This window comes from Ischnura elegans, chromosome 4 (genome assembly GCF_921293095.1).
Source record: "Ischnura elegans chromosome 4, ioIscEleg1.1, whole genome shotgun sequence".
In the NCBI taxonomy this organism is placed as follows: Eukaryota; Metazoa; Arthropoda; class Insecta; order Odonata; family Coenagrionidae; genus Ischnura; species Ischnura elegans.
Window position 1 is genome coordinate 69,598,987 of NC_060249.1, and position 22,287 is coordinate 69,621,273.

The window sequence follows — 22,287 nt, forward strand, 5'->3', positions numbered from 1 at the left end:
TTTTTCCTCGGCAAACCGCTCGCTGATGGAAAATTTGCAACACGGCCGCGTGACCCGTTTGGGATGGATGATGGATGTAAATGGGTGATGGGGAGAGAGGGAGGAGTAGAGAGTTTTTTAGTGTGGGAGGATGGGGTGGCGCGTGGATCCCAAAATAAACTCACTCCTTTCGTTTGGTCTGCGTTTGGGGTTGGGAAAAGGCGATTTCCGAGCAAATGTTGACGGTTAGAACGGCGTTCAAGTGAATGGTTGAGAGAGGCATGGTGGGGGATAGTTTGTGGGAGGGAGGGTGGGTTCGAATGCGAAAAAAGCAAACAAATGACTGTAGACTGCGAGGGAGAGATTACATTACGGGCTCTCCGAGTGGAAACAAATGAGTGTGGGTTTCCGCCAGTTCCTCCGGTTCGTTATATACTTAAACTGACCCTCGCACAAGCATCACTCGCCACGCCTTCCTTTTCCGCCGTCTTTTTTAAATTTAATGTACGCTAAATAGATTTTTTTAACGACTCTTCCTCCCAAATAAGTCTGGGCGCGAGGCCAAACAAACCCTTTCATTACCCCCTTGAAGATAAACACCGAGCTATTCTAATGTACTCTGATATTTAATAGCTGACAGCAAGGGTTATCAGAAAAGGATCTCCGAGGTAATAGATGAAACTATATGAATTTCTTTAATAGGCTACTCACGGCAGTCTAAATAATTCAAATTTGCAGACGCGATAAAATAAATATTCCGAAAAAAAATTTAAACATGGAAGGATGCGTACTGTACTCCTCCATTTAAAAGCAATTCCAGAGAGTGTGTTTTTTTGCCTTTTAAAACACTATCCAAAATACTATTCACTCCATCTTATCTTTAGATACAAAATTTTCATCGTAAGATGAGGTAGAGAGAGGATTCTTTACTAGCGAGAATCGATCCATAATAATGAAACAAAAATTATATTTTAGGTATTTTTATTCAATATATACAAGTAAACTTATGGTATTATAAAATCTCGCTAGAATCCGTTTCTTAGGAACTGTCTGCCATATATGACGCATGAAGTTACGATTACCAAACAATAAAACGGACATAAGTATGTATCTAGAAGACTTTTACGCTGAGCTTGTCTTTCATTGCAATACTGCATTGGACCCTATCTAAAAAAACTATAATTTTATTGCAAAGAAAAAAATAATTAAAATTTATACATCTAAAATTTCATATAAAAATAATGGGCCTTGTTTTAATTAAATAAGAGAGCAACAATTATCCCATCATCCCACGTCATAAAAAAACGCCCATCCCCATTCACAAGAAGTGGTCGCGTATTTTTTAAACTGACTTAATTTTTTTCACGTGCTGACTGAAATAGCTTAGGGCAATACAATAAAATAAGCCAACTTTTATTTTTGTCCTTTTTGATTATTTCGGAGTACATAAAATAAGAGATGCATTAAGTGAATCATTCCTATTAAAACCAAAATCAATTAAAAATGTAATAATTAAATGATTAAAAATGAATTTTTTGTAATTAGAACAACATTTTAGGCAAAAAATCCATTATTTCTTTAATCCAATGAAACTAACGTGGCGTGAGTGGAGGGTAAACGTTTCTATAAATGCACTATAAAATTGCACCTAAGTCTTCTCTGTCGGAGGGGTGCTGGGTATGGCGCAGAAGGCTCAGAAAGTTATCCCAACACTTGGCCGCAAATCCGCACATGTCACATCGTGAGGCCGTAACTTATACTCACAGTTGACGTTGAGCGTGACGGTTGCTTCCATCTTCTCTCCTTCACCCATCGCCCTGTTCCACACCACGCATCGGTAGATGGCACCATCGTCACTCTTCTGAGGCGTGAGCGAGAGGATGGCAGTGGTGGGAGCATCACGAGATCCGCCGGCCTTCACAGTAGCATCCAAGGGCTGGGAGACACCATCTTTATACCACCTGGAGAGGATCATACATAATGTTTCAGTAAAAATATATCATCAATATGGATATTGAAATGAAAGGTAATTGCACTTTTCTACAATTATTTAATATATACGACTATACTACGTACTACATCACGTCTTAATCAGTTGAACTTACACCCAATGAGGAGTCGCAAATTAGAATAAAAATAGCATCACAACCCTCGGGTGGTCAGCAATTTGATTATTGATGGCATATATTTTTGGAAAGTTGACTCAGAGGTGAAATAGAAAGTGAGTTGAAGTATTCATTAAACTAATGGGAAAATGGCTTAGCAGTTTTAAAGTTAAAAAATATTATAAGGCTTCACATAGCCGATTATTTAAATTTAAAGAGAGCAGCGAATAAAACAAACTTTAGACACACTTCTTCACCGGAGAAGGGTTGATAAATTCAACATTTAACACAGTACAACTTAATAAGTAGGTAATTGTTAAAAGTAAACTGAAATATAGTTTACCTCAATGTTGATCCATCAAACTTCCTAATAAAAAAATGATATTATGTTCACTGCCTCAATATATAGTATACTACGAGTATCAATGCCTATTGAAAAGTGAATAAGTACTGCATATACGACACCTACGATGAGAATTTGAAAATTCAATGACTTCTCAAAAATGATAGCATTACTTTATAAATTAAAACTACACCTGAAGAAAGTACGCTCGGGCTATGCGTTCATTTTTAACGTTTAGGGTAAGTACTGCGGAACGAATGCTTTCATTAAACAGTACATTAGAAAAGGCTCTTACTCATTGTCAGTCATCTTTCTTGTCGATATAACTTCTATTGTCCGTCTGACCCCTTAAGTTCACTGTCACAAAGCGTGAAAAATACGAGACAAATTTATCATTCATGATTTTTCTCTTGCAAATAACTGCGAGTCAGTTCGTGGATAACGATTCTTTATATCCCATCCCGAATTCCGAGACGAGCATGACAAAGCGATCTGTCACACAGTGGAAAGAATGGACAGTTACTACGCACTGTCTCCTGGACGCGGATCTTTGAAATATTCACAATTCCCTCAATCGATTGATCGAAGGCGATTCCCCGCGCCACGTGTACGATATGCTACTAACATATTTCTGTTGAAGTTGAACGTTCCCAATTGACAGGTTTTCCTGTTGAAGTATTGGGGGGTCATGTCAATCTGAATAACAATTAGGATGGTTCGTTGACTTACCAAGGGGGGGAAATTCGAGAAATTTAAACAGTATGGTAACACATCAGAAATGCAATGAACTAACATCCATCTATAGCAAGTGTGAGCAATGTTTCATAGAAAGCATTTTTAGGTTACATAAAACGTAACACTATCGGCTTGAAATTCACAGGGTATATCGGAAGGCACGATTTCGATCAATCACATGCATTTCAAGTACAAAATATATCATCGTGCATTGCACGAGACACGTTTCGTTGTTACTACATTTTTAAGTGCTTTGGCAAGCGAAAATATTTTGGCGAAAACGAAACCTTAACCTAAAAGAAAATAATGAACTAAAATGTTCATGTTTAAGAAACACGACTAGCATTCATACCCTGAAAACTTAAATATGATAGCTTTGCATACCATACTATACTTAGAGCGATACGGTGGAATTTCGAACATTTTTTTAATTAAGGCATTGCCTAATTTTCTCAGCGAAAACAAATCTGCATTGTCTTACTTAAATTAGTATAACTCGATTTTTAAACAAGTAATTTGTCACGAAAAAAGACTTTACGAGAGAAAGAGCGTCTTCTTAATGGCCCGCGGCATGAGGTCGCGAACCCTTTCGCTGACGGAGTTGGCACGCAAATGAAGATGGACGAGCTTAGGGGGGATTAGCTGGGGGAGGATAAGGGGTCACTCTCACTCACCTTATCTCGGGGTCGGGGCTGCCTCCGGTGCTGGAGCAGGTGAGCGACAGCGGCTTGCCCTCGGTGGCGATGGGCGCTGGGGGTGCGGCCCGCGGGGGCGAGGGACGCGTCAGCACGGTCAGCCGGAATGCCTGAGAGTGGATGTCGGTGCCGCTGCCCGCGGCCTTCACCCGACACTCGAATCGACCGTTGTCCCGCTCGTAGCTCGCGTTCGAGATGAGCAGGTCGTATCGGCCAAGTTCGGGCCTGAAGTCCAACCTGCGAAAAGAGGGCAGAGGAAAAATAAGTAAGATTTTTTCAGGCTTAATCTGGTCGAACATATCAGTATATTAAAAGCTACTCACAATTTTCCACAAATACCTTAACTTTACTTCGCCAACGGTCTCTATTTTTGTTATTATTAATATTTTTTGTTATTTGTCTATTATGAGCGCTGTTGTGTTCATAATGGACAAGCCCAAGAACAATTAATCATATTGTTATTACATATTTTGTTTTATCTTCAAATGATAAGTTAATTTTTAAAATTATTATCCAGATTTTGTATGTTAATATATCAGTGAATGTGCACAAGTTGAGCGTGTAACGCAGTCAAGCTTTTAAATGGGATATGGGACTTCGTCATGTGAAAGTTTTCAGAAACAGCTAAAAACGTGGAAAAATGACAAGATAATTTCGAAAATTAAGTTCTCAATATTTCAATGTCAACTTAGAACCTCGACATAGATATATGCGTGAAGATCACGCTGAGTGTCCTGCAGTTAAAATTTTTGTCCAACGTCTCGTGACAATTTCTGTAAATTCTATAACTTGTGAAATCGATTCACAGTGATTCAATTAAATGAAGAATAAAACAAAAAATGATTCAATTTTTAAAAACTATTTCACAATTAAGGGCGTCAACTACTCCTAAGAAACTGAATTAGCGATTTTAAAAACACCGACACTGGGACTTCGGGACCTGCTTTTTACGTGGAATAACCGGATAAAGATTCCTCGTTGAGAGTGGGGACGTATGAAATGGACGGGAGTTTCATGATAAGGAAAGAATGTTGACAAGGGCGGTGAACACGTTCTTCGCCTATCGCAGTCTCTCGCGCCAATAAAGAGCAACACTTTGTCAAGTGTGGACCCGCATGCCTTTATGCCCAACGACACGAGCGATTAAGATATGCAGGTGAGAGACATTAGCAATTTAGAATCGTAAATACGGCAGTGAATGACAAGCATAGATAACGCCTTCCTCAGGCGATGGAGAGAGACGTTTTAGACACAAAAAAAGTGTTCAGAAAAAGTGCTAGCATGCAAATCGAGTGCAGCGGCTCATTTCCACGATATGAAACCTAAATCAAGGCCTCGGATTTTCACTCTTTTTGATATTCAATGCTAAATTACTATACCAACTATATTTACGCTCAAAATTTGCGACAATTTAATCTGATTTCGTAGGCATGTACTCGGAGATTTGCTTCGGGGGAGCTTAGATGATATGCGGGTTGCCTACAGTATTTTTAAAATGAAAATTCGTACAGACTGGAAAAACATATATTCCATAAAATCAGCTATACATTTTGTTTGCATAAAGCTGAAAGTAAAATTTATTGCTACTAATTGTCATAATTGACTTAATGAAATGTGACACTATGCCGAAGAGTGGAGTGTCAGATATGCCCAGTGGGCTAGTGGTCTTCTCAGCAGGTGTATTGCGGATAGTAGCCCAAAGGAAAACATTTTCTGTTTCGGGAAGGCTACTTGCTTCGGTTGTGTATCAATTAACCACAAAGGGCGGCACAAACAAAAAAATAAGTTGGTAAAAATTATTCTCAAGCTGATGAACTGCGTGGGAGCCGAGGAAAATAACGAACTACCTCACGCATGCTTCAACTCGTCAACACCATGATCGCCGCCCGCGGTAGCTAACCATTACGTAACAATCATTACCCTCATTGTTAGAAGAAGGGAAAGCTTTTAGGGGCACGTTTTGGCAAGAAGGAGGGGAAGATAAAAACACCATGCAATCAAGACCCGCTCCAAATTGCTTCCACCCTTTAAGCTCCTCATCTATGAACCGAAATAATCTTAACAGCCGATCGAAAGTAATTTAGCCCCCGCCAAGCGAGCGGCATAAAGGGTGTGACCTTCGGATCCGCCACTCCCCCCACCGCAACGAATATGACATCTGCCTTTTAATGATTCCTACCGGAATGGTTCCCATCGCCTACGCTGGATGAGAGATTTGAGCGATAAGCAAGCGCGTATACATGCACATCGGAGCTGCCGAGTCATTCGCGTGACCACATCCTACTTCTCGATTTCTCGAGGGAGCGCTAGCCTGACCTAAGTTTCTCATCCTCAGCTCGCGTAGGTGCTGGCGATTGCATAAGTAATGGCACAAGTGCACGCCGCACTTCCTCCGTGGAAAGAATTAAACATTCTTTATTATAATCGATACTTAATCATCGAAAAACTGATCACAAATATTGTGTTGCTAGGAGCAATTATGCACTTTCACTATATTTATGGCATCATCCGAGCTATTTATGATGTACTTTACTTTAATTGAATGGCTTAAATTTAAAGAAGTATTCAAATAAATTATCATTATGATATTATTGGGACCATTATCTCAGTACCTGTTCACGATAACGATAGGAAATGTTTTCTATAGAGGCAAAAAAATCATACCATTACAAGTTCAGATAAAACGGAAAAAATCCATCTATGTCAATGAACGATAGGGTGTATTAAACTGGAAAAACGTACTTCCAAATGATATTATTGCCATAGTCAGTGAATAGCTTTTTAAACTAATGCAGACTAACTTATTTTACAAGCTTAAATAACAAGGAAAATTAATAATAAGCTAACATTTATATAAAACCCCTCATAGTTTTGGGGCTACAGTGATTCAAAAAGTCAATGGTGGTTGAAACATAGAAATTTCCCCAACGCTGATGGATCTCTGACGTATTTTGCCAATAACCAACGTCTCTCCTATTTTTGTTCGCTTCCTTTGTATTTTACCTCTTTATCTATCCTCCTGCTAACTTTTTTTTACACCCAGAGCTTCGCGATTACGCGAATGAAACAACGAATAAACAAGTTCGCACCAGTAATCAAAATGATGGACCTTGAATTGAACTTTTCCCAATCCCCACGCACATATTCGTGAACCGTAATCATTTGAGAGATAAAATTCCAAACCGAGTCCTCGCTGATCAGAGAGAAAACATTGACCCGAGACTTTCTTACTGTATTTCGCGCACGCATCTGGTCAAGTGTGCGTCTGAGAGGTTGACGGGAGCAAATTGCGATGCGAGGGAAAGAGTACAGCCGTAGGGGGGAGGAGAAGGAGAAGGGGATGGGGGGAGTAAGTACACGGGAAAGGGCTCGGTGTGTATGTGTGTGTCGCAATGGACTTGTATTGTACTGCAACAACCATTGTATGCAATGGCTCGAGGCTGGGAGAGGAGGTGGAGGGGGGGGGGGATGTGGGTGGGTGGAGTGGGGGGTGGGGAGAAACTGGCGGATAGTCATTAGCGCTTGAAAAGGAAGTGGATGCGAGAAGGGTCAAGGGAGGAGAGTAGGGAGGGCCTTTTCATGCCGCTCCGGAATTGATTTCTTAACGCGAAACTGCGTCCTGTGCGGAGTAGTGTGTTTTTACATATATAGGAGAAATGATTTTTCATCCCTCCCGTTCCCCCGCTCCAATTTAGTTTTACACAATGCCGCGTTTCACTTGAAGCATCGACGGCGAGGCATAGGAGACCCAATCATTGAACCAATCAATGATTGCGTCTCCAATCAATACAAGAACCAATGCGTATGAATCTTTACATGTTTTATAACGCAGCCATGAGAGCTTTTTTTTAGGAACTAACCCAAAGTGGAGTGGTGAAAAAAGTGATTCTCTCAAACCTACAATTTAGTTATGGACAATTTCTGAAGGTAGTATAGTAATTTAGTAGAAGCATTAGCGGCGGGTCCTGCGATTGCAAATTTTTAATTAAAAGAAACAAGTTGTATGCATTTTTACACGTTATATAATCCTGGTGTGCATGCTTTATGAACGTTTAACCACTGAATGGGTCCAATGAAAGTAGAATTAATTGGTTGTTGCCACAAATAATGGAATACACCTTAACAGGTTGAATACTATAACAGTAACTAATTGACATCCTTTGAAGACACGTCATGGTAATGTGGTGAGGGGGCCTTAGTCTTGAATTTTATGAATTGAAATGGAAGGCTTAATTTGGGAGGGGGGAGGGACGATATAATTCGCAAAATGCTCAATGTAAACCTACCTTAAACGGTAGAATATTTTAGTAGCAATAATAATATGATTGAGCTGGCCCGGTTAAAGAAATAGTGTCTTCCAATACCGCAAGACTGGTTTCAAATAATGTTCACAGTGAACGTCAATCGTATAGAATATTGCAGTACTTACTTGTAATTGCTGTTGAGCGGAGTCTTTTGAATGGCGACATTGTCGTGGTTCCGTCTGTTAATGCGGAGCCAGAAGAAGGTAACCTCAGCCTGTGCTGCTATCTGCGGGCGGAACCGGCACTCAAGGGTCACGTCTTCGCCCTCACGAGTGTCCTTCGCCTCCTCGGTTGCTATCGTGCTCGTCGTAAGGTAAACTGTGAAAGAGAAAGAGATAAAGAAAATTATTAACAAAGGAATAAGTAAAATGCAAAATAAAAACCACTCAAAAGTTGGCAGAAAAGTTGTGAAAAAACAACCTTTAATGATATTTTATGGTAGTGTTTGCGGATTAGGCGGTCATTCAGATTTTTATTGATAACTTAATGGAACTTTGGAAAGGGGAAATTAAATTTTAACTCGTAAGCCGCTTCTTTCCGGCAGCTTTTTCCGCTAATCCCGCCTCATTTTCTCCGGATTCCAGGAAAATGCAGCGGTATTAGCGCTCCCAACTTTTACGCATTTTCCACAAAGCATGAGTGCATCCAGAGTAGCTTGCTTGCGTGGCATAATGGAAGAGTTTCTGCAAAAGCCTCATCGGCCGATTCCGTACACAAGATATAAGCTGGAGTTTTCAAAGTGCACGTCCCACACGAAGCTACAGGTCGAAAACAAGAATGAACACAAGCCGCTACCACACAGTGTGTTAATTTCAGTTCCTTTTAGCGAACTCCCGGGAAACATCCTCTCTGCTGCCCTGAAAACATTTCACTAACCCTGACAACGTCGTGAACAAGGAAAGAATGATGAGTGAAAAAAATCAAAGTTGTACCTTAAAAAAATGAGGACAATAGCAGACATTCTTATAGGGAGCTGCTCTTACACTTCGGTAAGTATAATTGTTTTGCTAGTAATTAGCTAATTAAGTTTCCAAAAATGTCGATATCAATATTATCATTTCTATTGACATCACCTGTAAATGCCTATGACGATTTGACTATAGGAATATTTAATAATTAGTTCTGTCATTGACTCAATTTTAACAGGATAGCATTAATTTTAGCAGAAGCATCTTTATGCTATGCATCATTAATACAGCACCAAATGCTAATGAACTTTCCCTATGGCTATCACGTCAGTGTACCTCTTTAAAAAGTGTCAGAAGGGTAAGAAAAAAAACGTAAATTATAAAAATGAAAAAAAAACTTAGACGACCGCAAAATGACTAAGAAGGCCATCATTATTTGGGACTCATATATATTCACGTCTCTCTTTCTCCCTTTCCTCCAAAAGAGGGAGAGGCTCTAAAATTAACTTGTAGCAGGATAGCTTAGCTTGTGGAAAGAGGAAAAAAATAATAAGAAATCCTCTCTTCCGGGGAAATGATTATTCGCCTCGCCTTCCGAAAACCATTCAAAAATTAAACGCTCCTGCATCTCTTTTCTTTCTCTCTCTCGCCTGACTGTGACCCGGCTGATTCCGCGTTAATATTCCAACGAAAAAAAAAAGAGGCGAGAAGGCCGAAGAGCAGCAGGAACGGTTGAAGAACGGAGTGTAAGAGGAGGGGGGGAAGTCTCATAAGATATTCTGCATCATTATGAAGAAGCCATTTTTATCCAGCTTTTCCAGCGAATTAACCAGCGTAGTCTTTTTTAACGGCCGGGAGTGGCTGAGAATCCTCTTCCACCCGTTTCACGGAATTCACGACTCGGCCGCCGACACCGCTCTGCCGCCAGCTATGGAAGTTTTAAAAAAAAAGAATAAAAAAAACAAAAGGGACAACGGAAAAATAAATAAACAGCGACGCTTTAATGGCGCAATCATATCTCAGCCGGCGACGCGAGAGTAGCAAGAAGGAGAGGTTTGGCAACAGTGGACGGCATTGGGTTCGAATCCCCTCCGAGGCCATTCCCCGCCGCTTGGTGATTCTGCGGCTGAACGACCGGCCCCAGCCCGTTTCCGACGCGGTTGGTAAACACGAGATGCGCACGATTCCGCAAAGAACTGAGTTGATGGAGTTAGAAAAATATGTCGGGTAAGTGGGCTGGCTGCTGTCAATGAGTGACGCGCTCAAGTGTAAACATACACATGAGATAATCGGCCGCTGCGCAAGGGACCAAAATGGAGACTGCAAAATCAGAGATCAAGTGATGGGCCTGCCACTAGGTCTATGGGACTACGTCTTACTACGTCGTTTTTTTCAATTTATTTCGTTTACTTATATTTTATTAATTGAATACTCACTAAAAAGAATTAGGATTATAATATGATCTCTCTACAAATATCTCATTTTTCAAATTTTTAATTCATCACGAAAATGCTGAAATTAGGTTTACCATGGTGGTCTCAGCTTTTAGTCAGTATATTGACATCTTTGGCGACCTTGTATGTATTTACCCTGAGCTGTCGTGAATCTCCGCCGGCGTAGGATCACATGAAAAATACGGCTCCTCGGAAACTTTACTTACATCAACGACAACTCTGCACAAAAAAGATAAAAAATAACTGATAAATTCGCGCATGCGTGGACGGACATCACGTCTTCATATCCACGTAAGATTTAGCGAAAGGAAGTTGAATATTACGTGTAATCTATCCTAGCCAGCCGTGAAGGCGACCTCGGGGATAAGCCTGAGCGTATAAATTTTCCCAGGGAAACTTCCACGTCGATTCGTGGTAAATACCAGGAATACGGCTTTAAGTGCAAGCGATGCGAAGACACCAGAGGCGACATCAATTTCCACTATCTCCTTCCTCCCCCCTTACATTAATATCATTTCCACCCAGACAGTACTCTTGGCTTGTCGCTATTAAGACACGCTAAGGGACAGTGCAAGTGCCGACTATTCTGTCACTGAAGAAAAATCACTCAACATCCTACCGAAGTGGAGTCGTTTAGAATATTTTTGAATGCTTCTTCTATCTGACTTCCTGCTTACTCTATGAAGGCATTTGGTGGCTCGAGAATTAAATATCGATTTAATATGTAGATAGGTCGGCTCTTCTGTATTTTCTCCGCGTCAAATGAACTTCTGCAGAGCTATAAGCTAGGAAAATATTATGATTACATGGATAATTTACAAAAGCCGGATATCAACTGAAGCACCTTAAGGCTGCAAGAGAGACTTCAGCTCAATCGTGAATGGAGGAGACCTATAAAATCGGCTGGGTAAGAGCATCGGTTACTTGGCAGATATGTACCATTCTGAATTATCAAGGTTGTAAAGAGGTAGATTATTAGGCTGAATTTTTCCAGGATTGAAAATTTTAAACTAAACATTGTAGTACAATTGGCGAATTTAATTTTCCGTTTAATCATCATTTCTCAAAGGAATGACAACCAATAACTCAATTTCTCGGACCCTTCATACTCACTGTCAAGGGAGAGCCATTCATTGCCAACAAACGATACATAAATAGCGCCCATCTGTCCCCAAGGGAATATTTAGGGCTTAGCAGCGCTCTGTTCAACGGAAGTAACGTTTCGAAGAGCCATCTTTTCCGAACTCGAGCCAAGGGCGACAACAACTCAAAACGTTTTACCCAACAGTCCATTCCCCTCCTTCGTCGAGTGCACCCGTGAAATATCACTCCAGAAAGAAAGCTTGGACAGCGTGAGTCGAGATTACCACCATTCCGACCGCTCGATCATTTCATTTTGAGCGTGAGTCCGTTTCTCTTACTTCGCGAACGATAAAATTCACCGGCACAAACGCCGACTACACCACAGCTCCATGCGTCCCCCAGTCGCCCGTCACGACCCTCCGGTCCGGCATTTTAGCACCCATAAAAACATCCTTCGGCGGATAATAACGCGATCGCATTAATACCTCCTCTATACGTATGGCCAACTACACCATCGATGCATTGGTTGCACGTACGGTACTGAATATCCCCATCATTTCGAGGGACGAAAGTCCATTACACTGCTCCCGCGGATGGAATGAAATTGCCGCTATTGAGGTTCGAATATTTTTCTTGATCGAACCATGCAGAGAGGTTTAATCTACATATAAATTCACAAGAAAGCCGCCAGATGAATGACTGCCAAGGAGGGGAAAATGACTGAACAGGCTCAGTAAATATGTTGACTGAAAGATAGTCGCTTGATTAATATTATTCACGCATTTTATCGGTTAAGATAAGTTTACATGGAATATTTTGCAAATCACCCCGGCCTGTCTCCCCTCGCGATATCTACTTCCCCATTCAATTCAATTCAAGCCTACTCCATATCATCATATCTATGAATCCTCTTCTTTGTCTCTCCCTTCCTCGCTTACCTAACGTTCTTCATACACGGTTTTTAAAATCCCCCATCCGCTCAATACTCCCTCCATCTTAACCCTCTCTCCTCCGTATCTCATCAAGATGTTTACTCTCCTACTTTAATTTGTTCCCTGAGCACTTAGCTCTGAATACTCACTTAACCGAAGCTCTCAAATACTTACAATGAAACTAGTCTGCGGTTGTTAAAATTGGCGATAAAATTATTCGAAAAAACTTTTTCTACGGGTATTTCGTGGCATCGAAGAAAATACGAATTAATAATTATCATTAGTAATTCTTGAATTTCATCACGAGAGATACTCAATCCTCATATTTTTTCCGTATGGACTCACATCGCAAGTCTGGTGAATCACGAACGAGCTGATTTACTCCGCGGGTGAACGTCTGAAGATAAGTGAACCAATTACGGAGCACCTATACGAGAACGCAGCTTCCCTCTAATGTGACCCATTCATCCAACATCCAGCGGATGTAGCCTCCGAAGGTGATTCGAAATATCCTTTTTATGCTCCATGAACCCGGAGGGAGGGTACGCAAAATCGTGCACCAGGGTGTTTTCCTGGGACGATTCACGTAGGCGTCGGAGCACGTTGCAGAGGAACTCACGGGGCGAGGGTGGAACCAAGTCCGAATAAAAAGGCCGCCACGGGGGATCTGGACCGACCAGCGAGGGTGATTTATAACGATATCAGCATATCGATTATACACTCGCCCACGACGCGCGCTCTTACCGGGGCCCGGCGGAACACTGACCCGCTTTAAAAAAAGGAACAAAGGAGGAGATAGACCACCGAGGATTTGCGATTGCTTTAAAGAAAAAGGACGCGATTTTATGCTACAGGTTCCGAGATTACGTATACGCCAGCGAAATGAAGTTACTGAGTCAAAAATTCTACCTTTCCCACCAGGAAAAGCTTTTCTTTTGATACGTCTGACAGAAAAATTATAGATGCTTACGCTATATTCATAATTTTTTACTGAATACCTTTTATTACATAAATTAAATGGAAATGCCGATGAAAATCCAAAAGTTATCTCAATAAGTCCTGTAAGTGAACAGTGAAATAAATTTGGTGGCATATTAATATTCCTTAACGTACGAAAGAGATCACACGGGGTGATGCTCATAAAGAATTTACATTAATACGTATTTAATTAATTATAAAGATGGTATCACTTCAAGGTTAAACGATTATCATTGAGAAAATGGGGGTACAAAAAATCAGATTTGTGGGTAACGAAATGCATTACTCCCACGCGGAAAAACGCTTCCCATTGCTGGATTTCTTCTGATTGATAAAATACAGTACTATCGATTTCTGATCTCAAAATATGCCTCGTTTGTCCATCTGGCTAGTAGTTTTTCTCGTTAGAAATATAGCAACTTCGCATACTAATCTATTAAATCGGTAAAATGATGACATTATTGAGGGACAACGTCTCTGATAGCATTAATTTTAAAACGGTTGAAATAAATGGTTTGGTAATAGAAAGGTAAAAAATGGCCGTAGTTAGATATTCTTATTTAAAATTTCGTGAAGTTCACCCGGTGGAGGCTCGATACCGTTCAGAAGGAAGCAAAATCACTCCCGCGGGACTAGCAATGGAGAGGAGGGATATCGGTTCAAGGCTGGGTGTGAGCCATTTTGTGGAATCATTTAGACGATCCAAGTGTTTATCTTCCCGGCCAGACACTCCTCCAGAGGCGGCAATCCCCTCCGCTCTTCCCCGATACTCGACTGCGCCGAAGATACCGTTCCCCGTCTGTCGCGGAGCCTAAACCAACCCCCCACCCCCATCGCGCTTTGGATGCAGATGGCGTCTCGGTGAAGCCATCCAAAGGATCGAAGGAGTTGACGGACGTAACCGATACGGCCGTGAGACTAAGGGGGGGCTCACGCACGGAGAATCTGTTTCAGATCGAAGGGGAAAGTATAGATCGCGTCTTTCGTGACACATCGAAGAAAATCACTTAGTGTGAAAAGGAGCAGCTCTGGTGACATGGATTCGGCTCCGCAATTTAACCACAGCCATATTTTCTGTCAGTGGAAACAAGTCGTCGACGTCGAAGCTCCAGATTATAGATTCAAATCAACGTCCACTATAATATGGAATTCAATTTGCTGTGTGATACCTAGCTAATTTATAAAAATGATGATTTAGCAATAACAGAATATAATGATCAATGGCAGGGGAATGGTATAATTGAAATATATGAACATGCTCTGATTTACTTTTTAGTGTACATTTATACCTGTTGTGTAGGGACAGGGATTCTCTAGATTCTCTCATTATAATCACTTATGCATTATAAATTGGTAAATAAGTGTTGGTGTGGCGATGTTCTGCAAATCAATGTACGTTTTCTAGTATCGCTACAATTTATAACCAATCTCTTTGAATTTGAGAATTTTGTGTTGGATGAGTTTCGACTAAATACGTTGCGGAATGAAACTCATCCTTTTATGATTTTCGAGTAAATAGCCAACCCGGCTGGATTTAGTTGAAGACTTAATAATTTTAATAATAATGCTGCCACAGAGCGATGAGTTAAAAGAATTTCAGTTCGAAGCTTACTTCGAAGTAGGGGAACCTCAAAAACTTGTGCTCTCCCAAATACTTGCACTTCTTTTATGTTCTCTCTGGAACAATACTTAATTAAATCGCAATTAGCTGGCAATTGGTCGATTTTACATCATGGGTGTACCATTTAATATACACAAAGCCTTCAATCGATATTTTTTTTCGTAATCTTATCGATTGACGAAAATATCGAAGTCTAGTGGAATCAAGGTATTCGAGATAAGGTGTGTATTTCGACGTCGGACTAGAACGAGCAAGGGATGCTCGGAGGGAAATCATCTTTTTCAACCGCTCCTGGAGGTGCTTCTCATCCTGAAGTCTATGCACATTTGAGTGGGGGGTGGGGGATGCGATAAAGGAGGGAAACGAGCAAACGAGAAGGAAGAGCAATTGGATTCACCCGCTGAGCGGACGGTCCCGCACACATTTTTGGGACCGGAGATAAGGTCCCATTAGTTTCCGGAGACAAGCATTTTTGGCGATAAAAATGAAAAATAATTCAGTTCACGAGGAGGTAATGGAGGCGGAGAGGGGGAGGGTGGGGATGGGGGTGGGAATTCCATAAAAGAGGCTTATGCATATACGTGACCGAAATAATAAGCGTCGCTAAAATGTCGGGAGCACAGGCTGCTGAAGGCATCCGTGGGAATTCTAAATTGGCCCCGAAGTTTTTTAAGATTCTGCCCTCATGCGCTCGATTCGAGCGATAATTCAGATTAAAAGAAATCATCCCGGCCAATTTTCACTGCTTGGTTGCCTAATGCTTCAATTTGTACTCTAGATAAATAAATTCCGCCCTTCTCTTACGGCGAAAACTATGATTATGAGTTTCTCGGGAGAGCAATGAAGGCGTGAATAATATTTCGGATCAAGAACACTCGCGGCTACCGGAAAGAGAGAGATTGAACCGGACGCAGCTCGAGTTCGAATTTCGGAACGTGGATCCAGGGGAATGGGATGCCGGCAACATGAGAAGCTTAAATAAAAACCCAGAGGTCCAACAAAGGAACTATCGAATAATTACAGTATGAATATCACTCTCAATAGACTGTCTTCTCATCATAGGAGACCTATAAGCTAATCTTAAGCTGTTAAGTTGATGCGTAGTTTTCCGCGGTGTTGTCTAGATGATGTTTACATGTTCCTGGGTTTCACCGCGTGGATTTTCTTTGTGACGACAGTTTCGCCGGTATTCCAACCGGCGTCTTCAGGTCGATGTCGGGATTCAGTTAAGCTGTTAATTGTAAAAAGTATACACCAAAAGGTAAAATTTTCCGTAAACATCATAGAACGGAATTCGAACCCAGACTATTACACTTCAGGCTAGGAACCAATGACACCGCCAGATCATGTTCTTCCAAGGCCAATTTCATATTCGTGTAAAACCTAAGTTTCCATTTATTTTTAACATTTTTGAATACATTATATGATGTGAGGCTCGGTATGGTGGAAGTTTTAATTATTAGTAAATTGGACGTTGCAATATTTCCACTGGGTTTAATTTTGACACGAAGCGATTTGTTATCACAAACAATACTTGCAGCACTTGATAATGTTGTTTGTAACAATGAAACGCGCCGTGTCAACAGTGGAAATATTTCAATGTCCAATTTTACTAATTTTAGAATACAGTTAACTTTCCTGCAAAAACGTATCCAATCTCGTTAAAAATATCAACTGAGAGCATTCATTAAAGAATTAATTTTTCCATTAGGATGGCAGTTTTGTCATTTTTTCATTTTATAACCCAAGGTTTCAATTCCGGATTCATCACTTTTCCATAAAATTTCCAATCAATCTCACTTACACCGTTAACATTTCATGTGAAAGCATTCATTAAATAATTAATATTGCTGTAATAGGAGTGTCAGTTTTATCATTGCTCCATTTTCCCGACCAAATTATTCAATTCCTAAGCGACCACTTTTTCATGAACTTCAAAATACATACTTATCAAAGCAGCAATCACCGACATGAATTACAGAGGCCACCCATAGTAAATTTTTTCCGACGTAACCCATTGGTCCACGACGCTGAAGAATCAATATTCCCTTAAGCGCGATGCTTAACGAATGGCCCTTTTTTCGTCACCCACGATCTCCGTGAGCGTGCTCTGAAGAAAAGCCAACTTTGTGGAGCCCAGCCATAAATCCTCCATCAAAACCAGGTGCCGGAAACTCATGCCTCATTTTACAGAATTCGGGAACACATACGTACGTACGCGGAGGAGGAAGAAAGAGAAAAGCGAGAAAAAACTCTGGGGGAGGGGGGGGGGGGGTTGGTGCGGATGGAAGATTGGCCCGATCGATTTGCCGGACAATTTAAAAACGACCAGCCGCACGTGTGTAGGCGTCGTTGGGGGCGGAGGGGAGGGGGAGCGGGAGGGTTTGGAGAAGGAAAAAAAAAAAAGGTTTTGTTCAAGGTGAGCACTCTGGTTGCCATCCCAAGGGGTTCCGGTAAGGTAAGGAGTGCAGAACTACGGAGAAGGTTGCATTGTGATGCTTCTTTAACACAAGAAGTTGCGCGTATCCTTCCCGCTTGCGTGCAACTATAACTGCCTGACTACCACAGCGGATTGATCAAAGGCGGGCCATGCACATGACTGCTGCGAGCAAATGACAGAAATAACAATTATAATAGAACAAAATGATATATTTGGCAACAAAAGTGAAATAAAACATAAATAAAAGTTACGTAAAGCTGATATATTTGGCAACAACGGTAAAATAAAGCAAATAAAAGTTAGGTCCTACATCATTTGATCCGAAATCTACATTAATAATTGTAACTTTGTACCCATTTTATAATTAGTAATTTTTCAATCATTGATGATAACTTAAGTTCTTATCAACTCAATACTCCTGTCGACTTGATCACGACTTTTTCACGATCGTGACGCACCTATTTCTGTTTGGACAGCGACGGTAGCGTAACTAGGCAGGTAGGTTGTAACTAGGCAGCGATTGGTAATAAGAGTTTCATACGTGCATTTAGCTCTGTTATTTCTCGCAAGAACGCGCGCATATGTTTGTTGGAAAGCTCATGATTATCGGGAAGGTCAAATGACAGTGCTGAGGAGAACAATGACTTTTATGAAAGGTGATAATTATAGAGGTTAAAAAAACATTATTTTTCACACCAACACCCAGTTACAATTTTCCAAACTAAATCTCCTTAGCGGAAATTCGGCGTCTATTCAGAGCACGAATTTCTAAGCGAGCTCCTGCAGGCAATGCAGAACTGCGTACGTATGGGAACACGGAGAAATAAAAGGTATTGCTCAAGGTGAGCACTGCAGTTGCAATCCCCAGGGGTTCCAAACTGGTGTGAGCACTATGCGGAGGAAGAAGGGCAGAAGGTTATATTGTGAGGGGCCGGAGAGCTTTGGTCTGGATATCGGCAGGGGGCGTGATGACCTCAGGGCGACGTTGACGGGACCCAGGAGGCAAGGACAGGGAGGGTAGGGGTGCATGTGTGAGCCGCAGAGTTTTTGGAAGGTTTGGAAAAGGAAAAGAAACCGCAGGTGGTTTTGGATTTCTCCCTTCGAATGACGTCTGGGGGGAGGGTTGACGGAGGACGGGGTAGCAACCTGGTCGGGGGGTGGTGGAGCTTTGAGGTCCTTCGGGAACGTGTGGGGTGTTGGGACGCAGAAGGGAAATCGAAAAGGAGGATAGATGAAGGGCTCACAGTGTATGGGAGGGTAGCATTGGACAGAGTAGAGGGTCCACTTCCGTCCTTCGCTTCCGAATGATTCCTGAGGTGATAGAAAACACCTTGGATGATTAGGTACAAACCCTCTTCCCCTTACGAAGGATCCATACAGACGCAGCCACCTGCCATTACAACTTCCGAAAACTACCTCACTTAAAAAGCCGGCCTTAATTATCACAACCACCCGCTAACGACGAGTGACTTTTTTTTTCTTTTAAACGTGAGCCCAAAGGCGGAAGATTAGGCGGTAAGCGGACTAGTAAAAAAAGGTATATCAACCGTGTTCTTTTTTGGCGTAGGGTGCAACACGCTACCCTTCCTTCTCCTACTCTAGCTTAAACCACTTCCTGAACTCAGCAATGGAGGGTGAGCCGAACTAGTCGAAAAAAATAGGAAAACCCTCTGCGTTCTTCATAGCCGTAGGGTGCTACATGTTGCCCATCCTTCACCCATTCCACTTAATACCTTTTTATTTCTTATCTCCCATCCCATTTTATCTTCAAAATGATACAGGAAATATCAAGGCACAAGTCAGTAAAATTTATAGGAAATATATATGGGGAAAGTGATTATTATGGGTTACTTTATACGAAATTATTTTTCCTAGCATCCAGCCCGGCTGTTTTCACCAATCGATGTCACAAGGAGGATTTCGTAGAAAAGTCACGTTTTGGGACACCGAAGTGACCTACCTTGACCAACTGCACGTAAAGAGGTAAGGTCAAGCTGGAGTAATCACACGAGAGATACGGTAGCAAGGGTGCGTCATCAATTCCATGTCATATTAAACAGCACGACGCTCTTCCACGTATTTCACTGAAGGATGGTACCAAATAATGCATCTGGCACCATTTTGTCACCCTTCCGACCTCCCCCACAGTATAATTTAATTTTTAACAGGACGGAAAACATATTTTTCTCACAATTTCCGAAATTGTTTTTCTTCCTACTCGGGAAGGAGAAGACGATACACTTACTGCGAGTGCAGGAAATATCACACATGGTTTTAAGAAATGAAGACAAAATAAAAGTTATGCTATACACATTTCCCTTCTTACTACACGCAAAAGAAATTATGTTCCCTCCCCCTCTTAGGAGGTAGCTTAAGTGGTGCGGGACGTTTTCACTTAATTTTTGCTAGATGTATAATTATCAAGAATGCATTAGGTGCAGAAAATGAGTTTTTTTTCTCTCTTCTCTAAATGCTACGCGAAAGTAGGAGAGCTTGTTTAGAGTGCTGAATTTTTTTTTCGCCGCAGTGAAGGGCCGAATAAAAATTTTTTAACGTGTATATGTATTTACGTAAAAGGGGACTGCGCGTCGAAGCTACTCCATCATTTTGAATGTTGAGGCGCTGTCAAGACTCGAGTTTTTCCTCTCCCCCCACCCCGCACTCGCTTCCGCGCCAATCCACTCCTTCCGAGGTTCACCCCGCTCAGACACCCTCAACTTCCACCTCCCCTCCAGCAACGCCTTCAACTCCTCCAGACCCTGACGCATCTATTGCACATTTCCGGTGAATTTTCCGAGAGAGCGCGCAGTTGCCTGCTTCCTTACCTCCGCGCTCTCAAAGTCTTTCCATTCTAGGCGGGCCGGGGCCTCTTCCTTAGAACCTGACTCTCCCACGCGATAATATAAACCAGCTCAGGCTATCTTATTATTCTTTCTCTCTCTCTCCGATTCTGCTTCACCCTTCGTCGACCACGGAGGGGTGGGAGAGAGGAAACCAAGTGTGGTCGGCGGGTTGACTCAGGAGGAGAAGCGCGAGGATTCATAGTATAGACTTTTAAAAGTAAAACCTAGAGCCGTGTTTAATTAACTACAGCACACGACGCAAAAACAGCAAAAAAATAAACAACGCTGAACTGAGTATAATATTTACCTGCGTTAAATTGTATTTGATTTCCGCTTTTTAAAAACTTCCTTAGCTTTATATTATAACTGGATTAAACGAAGTGATTTCCTTTCCACTATAAATATACATTTCTCTCTTAAGGGACACAAAGACCCTTACTTTCTTGTCACTTTTTCTTTAGTTTTTCCAATTTTATGATATAGTTAGTTACTGAAGATAATGTCCCAAATTCAGTAGCCTTATAATCCCCCCGAGCACCTCACTTGATCTTACCCACTTACCAAATATATTACGTAATTGACTCTTAAGTTTCTGGCTCATAGTCGATGAAATCAATGTAGTTGACCATGTTAACTTGACAGTCTACTCGAAACAAAGTCTCTATGGACGCCAACATTGCACGCAAGTAGGTGGAAGCCCTAATTGTGACATGATATTAACTCAAGAGTTCTTTTTTGAATAAAAATAGACCTCATGCTGGGGAATCGAGTCGTACAGAGAGTTGGTGGTGACTCATCCAAGGCAGACCTCCGCGGCGCCTTATTTGTGGCTCGTTTGTGTGAGTGAAAAAATTACTCCTAATAGGACGACGCTTCACACGAGATTACGACCTGAGATTTGCGGCAACAGCGTTTCATTTATTTCTTTTTTTTCCACCTCACCGCCTTCCCACCACCAAAGCCTTCTTTTCTCGCCATTCCCATGGCTGTAAATAGAGCCGGGAGGGTTGGAGGGGGTTTGAGGAGGAAGTATCATTGGACGTTTGCAGGGAAGAAAGAACACAATGACAAAAGAATAGGGCGACGGGCCCCGTCTTGGCTTTGTGTGTATATATGACGGACGCAAAATTTATACGTGTATATAATATCTCTACGAGAAATCAGGAGGTAGGAGTTGAGGTCACGCGACACGATGGTGCTTTTTTTCCTTCTTCACGTCCGATATAAAAAAAAGAAGGGCACAACGCCGCTTTCCTCCATGCAACGTTGATACTTCAATACACACGGGCACAATTAAGTGGAGGGATACCCGTTACTCACACTTCCCCACACCTCTTTCCATGCACAAAATAGTTATATTCATGAGTTCATTAGCATAGGAGGCATACCGGTGCAATAGTGAAGTCGTTCCATCCCGGGGAGTAAAAGGTCAAATTTTGAGCCAATGTGATTTATCACCGCTTCCCCAATCGACCAAATTAGATCTCGAACTGTTTCGGACTGGGCACGTATCCAACTCCGGCTAGACTGGACTTTTTTTCCATCGCCTCATTTCAACCCCCCTACGGCTCAAAATGAGTTCCAATTTCGTCGGGGCAAAAATGCACTGACCCATGGGTATCCGTGGCAAAAGAGGGAGGACCGTTCCCAGTGAAATAAAACGTTGACGTTTGCCCTGAAGTACATGGGGGAGAAACGCATTCCACTCCCGTTACTAGTTCCCTCCCGTAAAACTACGTTCTTGACGGATACATAAGGCAGAATATTTCAGTCGGTGTCCATGAAAAAACCGGGCAAGGAGCCAAACTCCTCTCAAATGCTTCCATGAGCTATTCCTAGTTTCCTCTCCATGGATTACGTGTGAATT

At 41.7% G+C, this 22,287-nt stretch overlaps 1 protein-coding gene across 2 annotated transcripts in view; it reads right to left on the reverse strand.

Moving 5' to 3' along the window:
• LOC124157658 (hemicentin-1) overlaps positions 1 to 22,287 on the reverse strand; it is a 343,095-nt gene that overhangs the window by 16,610 nt on the left and 304,198 nt on the right. For both annotated transcript variants that reach the window (XM_046532585.1, XM_046532586.1), the window contains exons 2-4: positions 8,287 to 8,479; positions 3,837 to 4,094; positions 1,744 to 1,940 (exon numbers count right to left, since the gene is read on the reverse strand). In XM_046532585.1, coding sequence (XP_046388541.1) covers positions 1,744 to 1,940; positions 3,837 to 4,094; positions 8,287 to 8,479 — 648 coding nt within the window. The remainder of the gene's footprint in view (positions 1 to 1,743; positions 1,941 to 3,836; positions 4,095 to 8,286; positions 8,480 to 22,287) is intronic.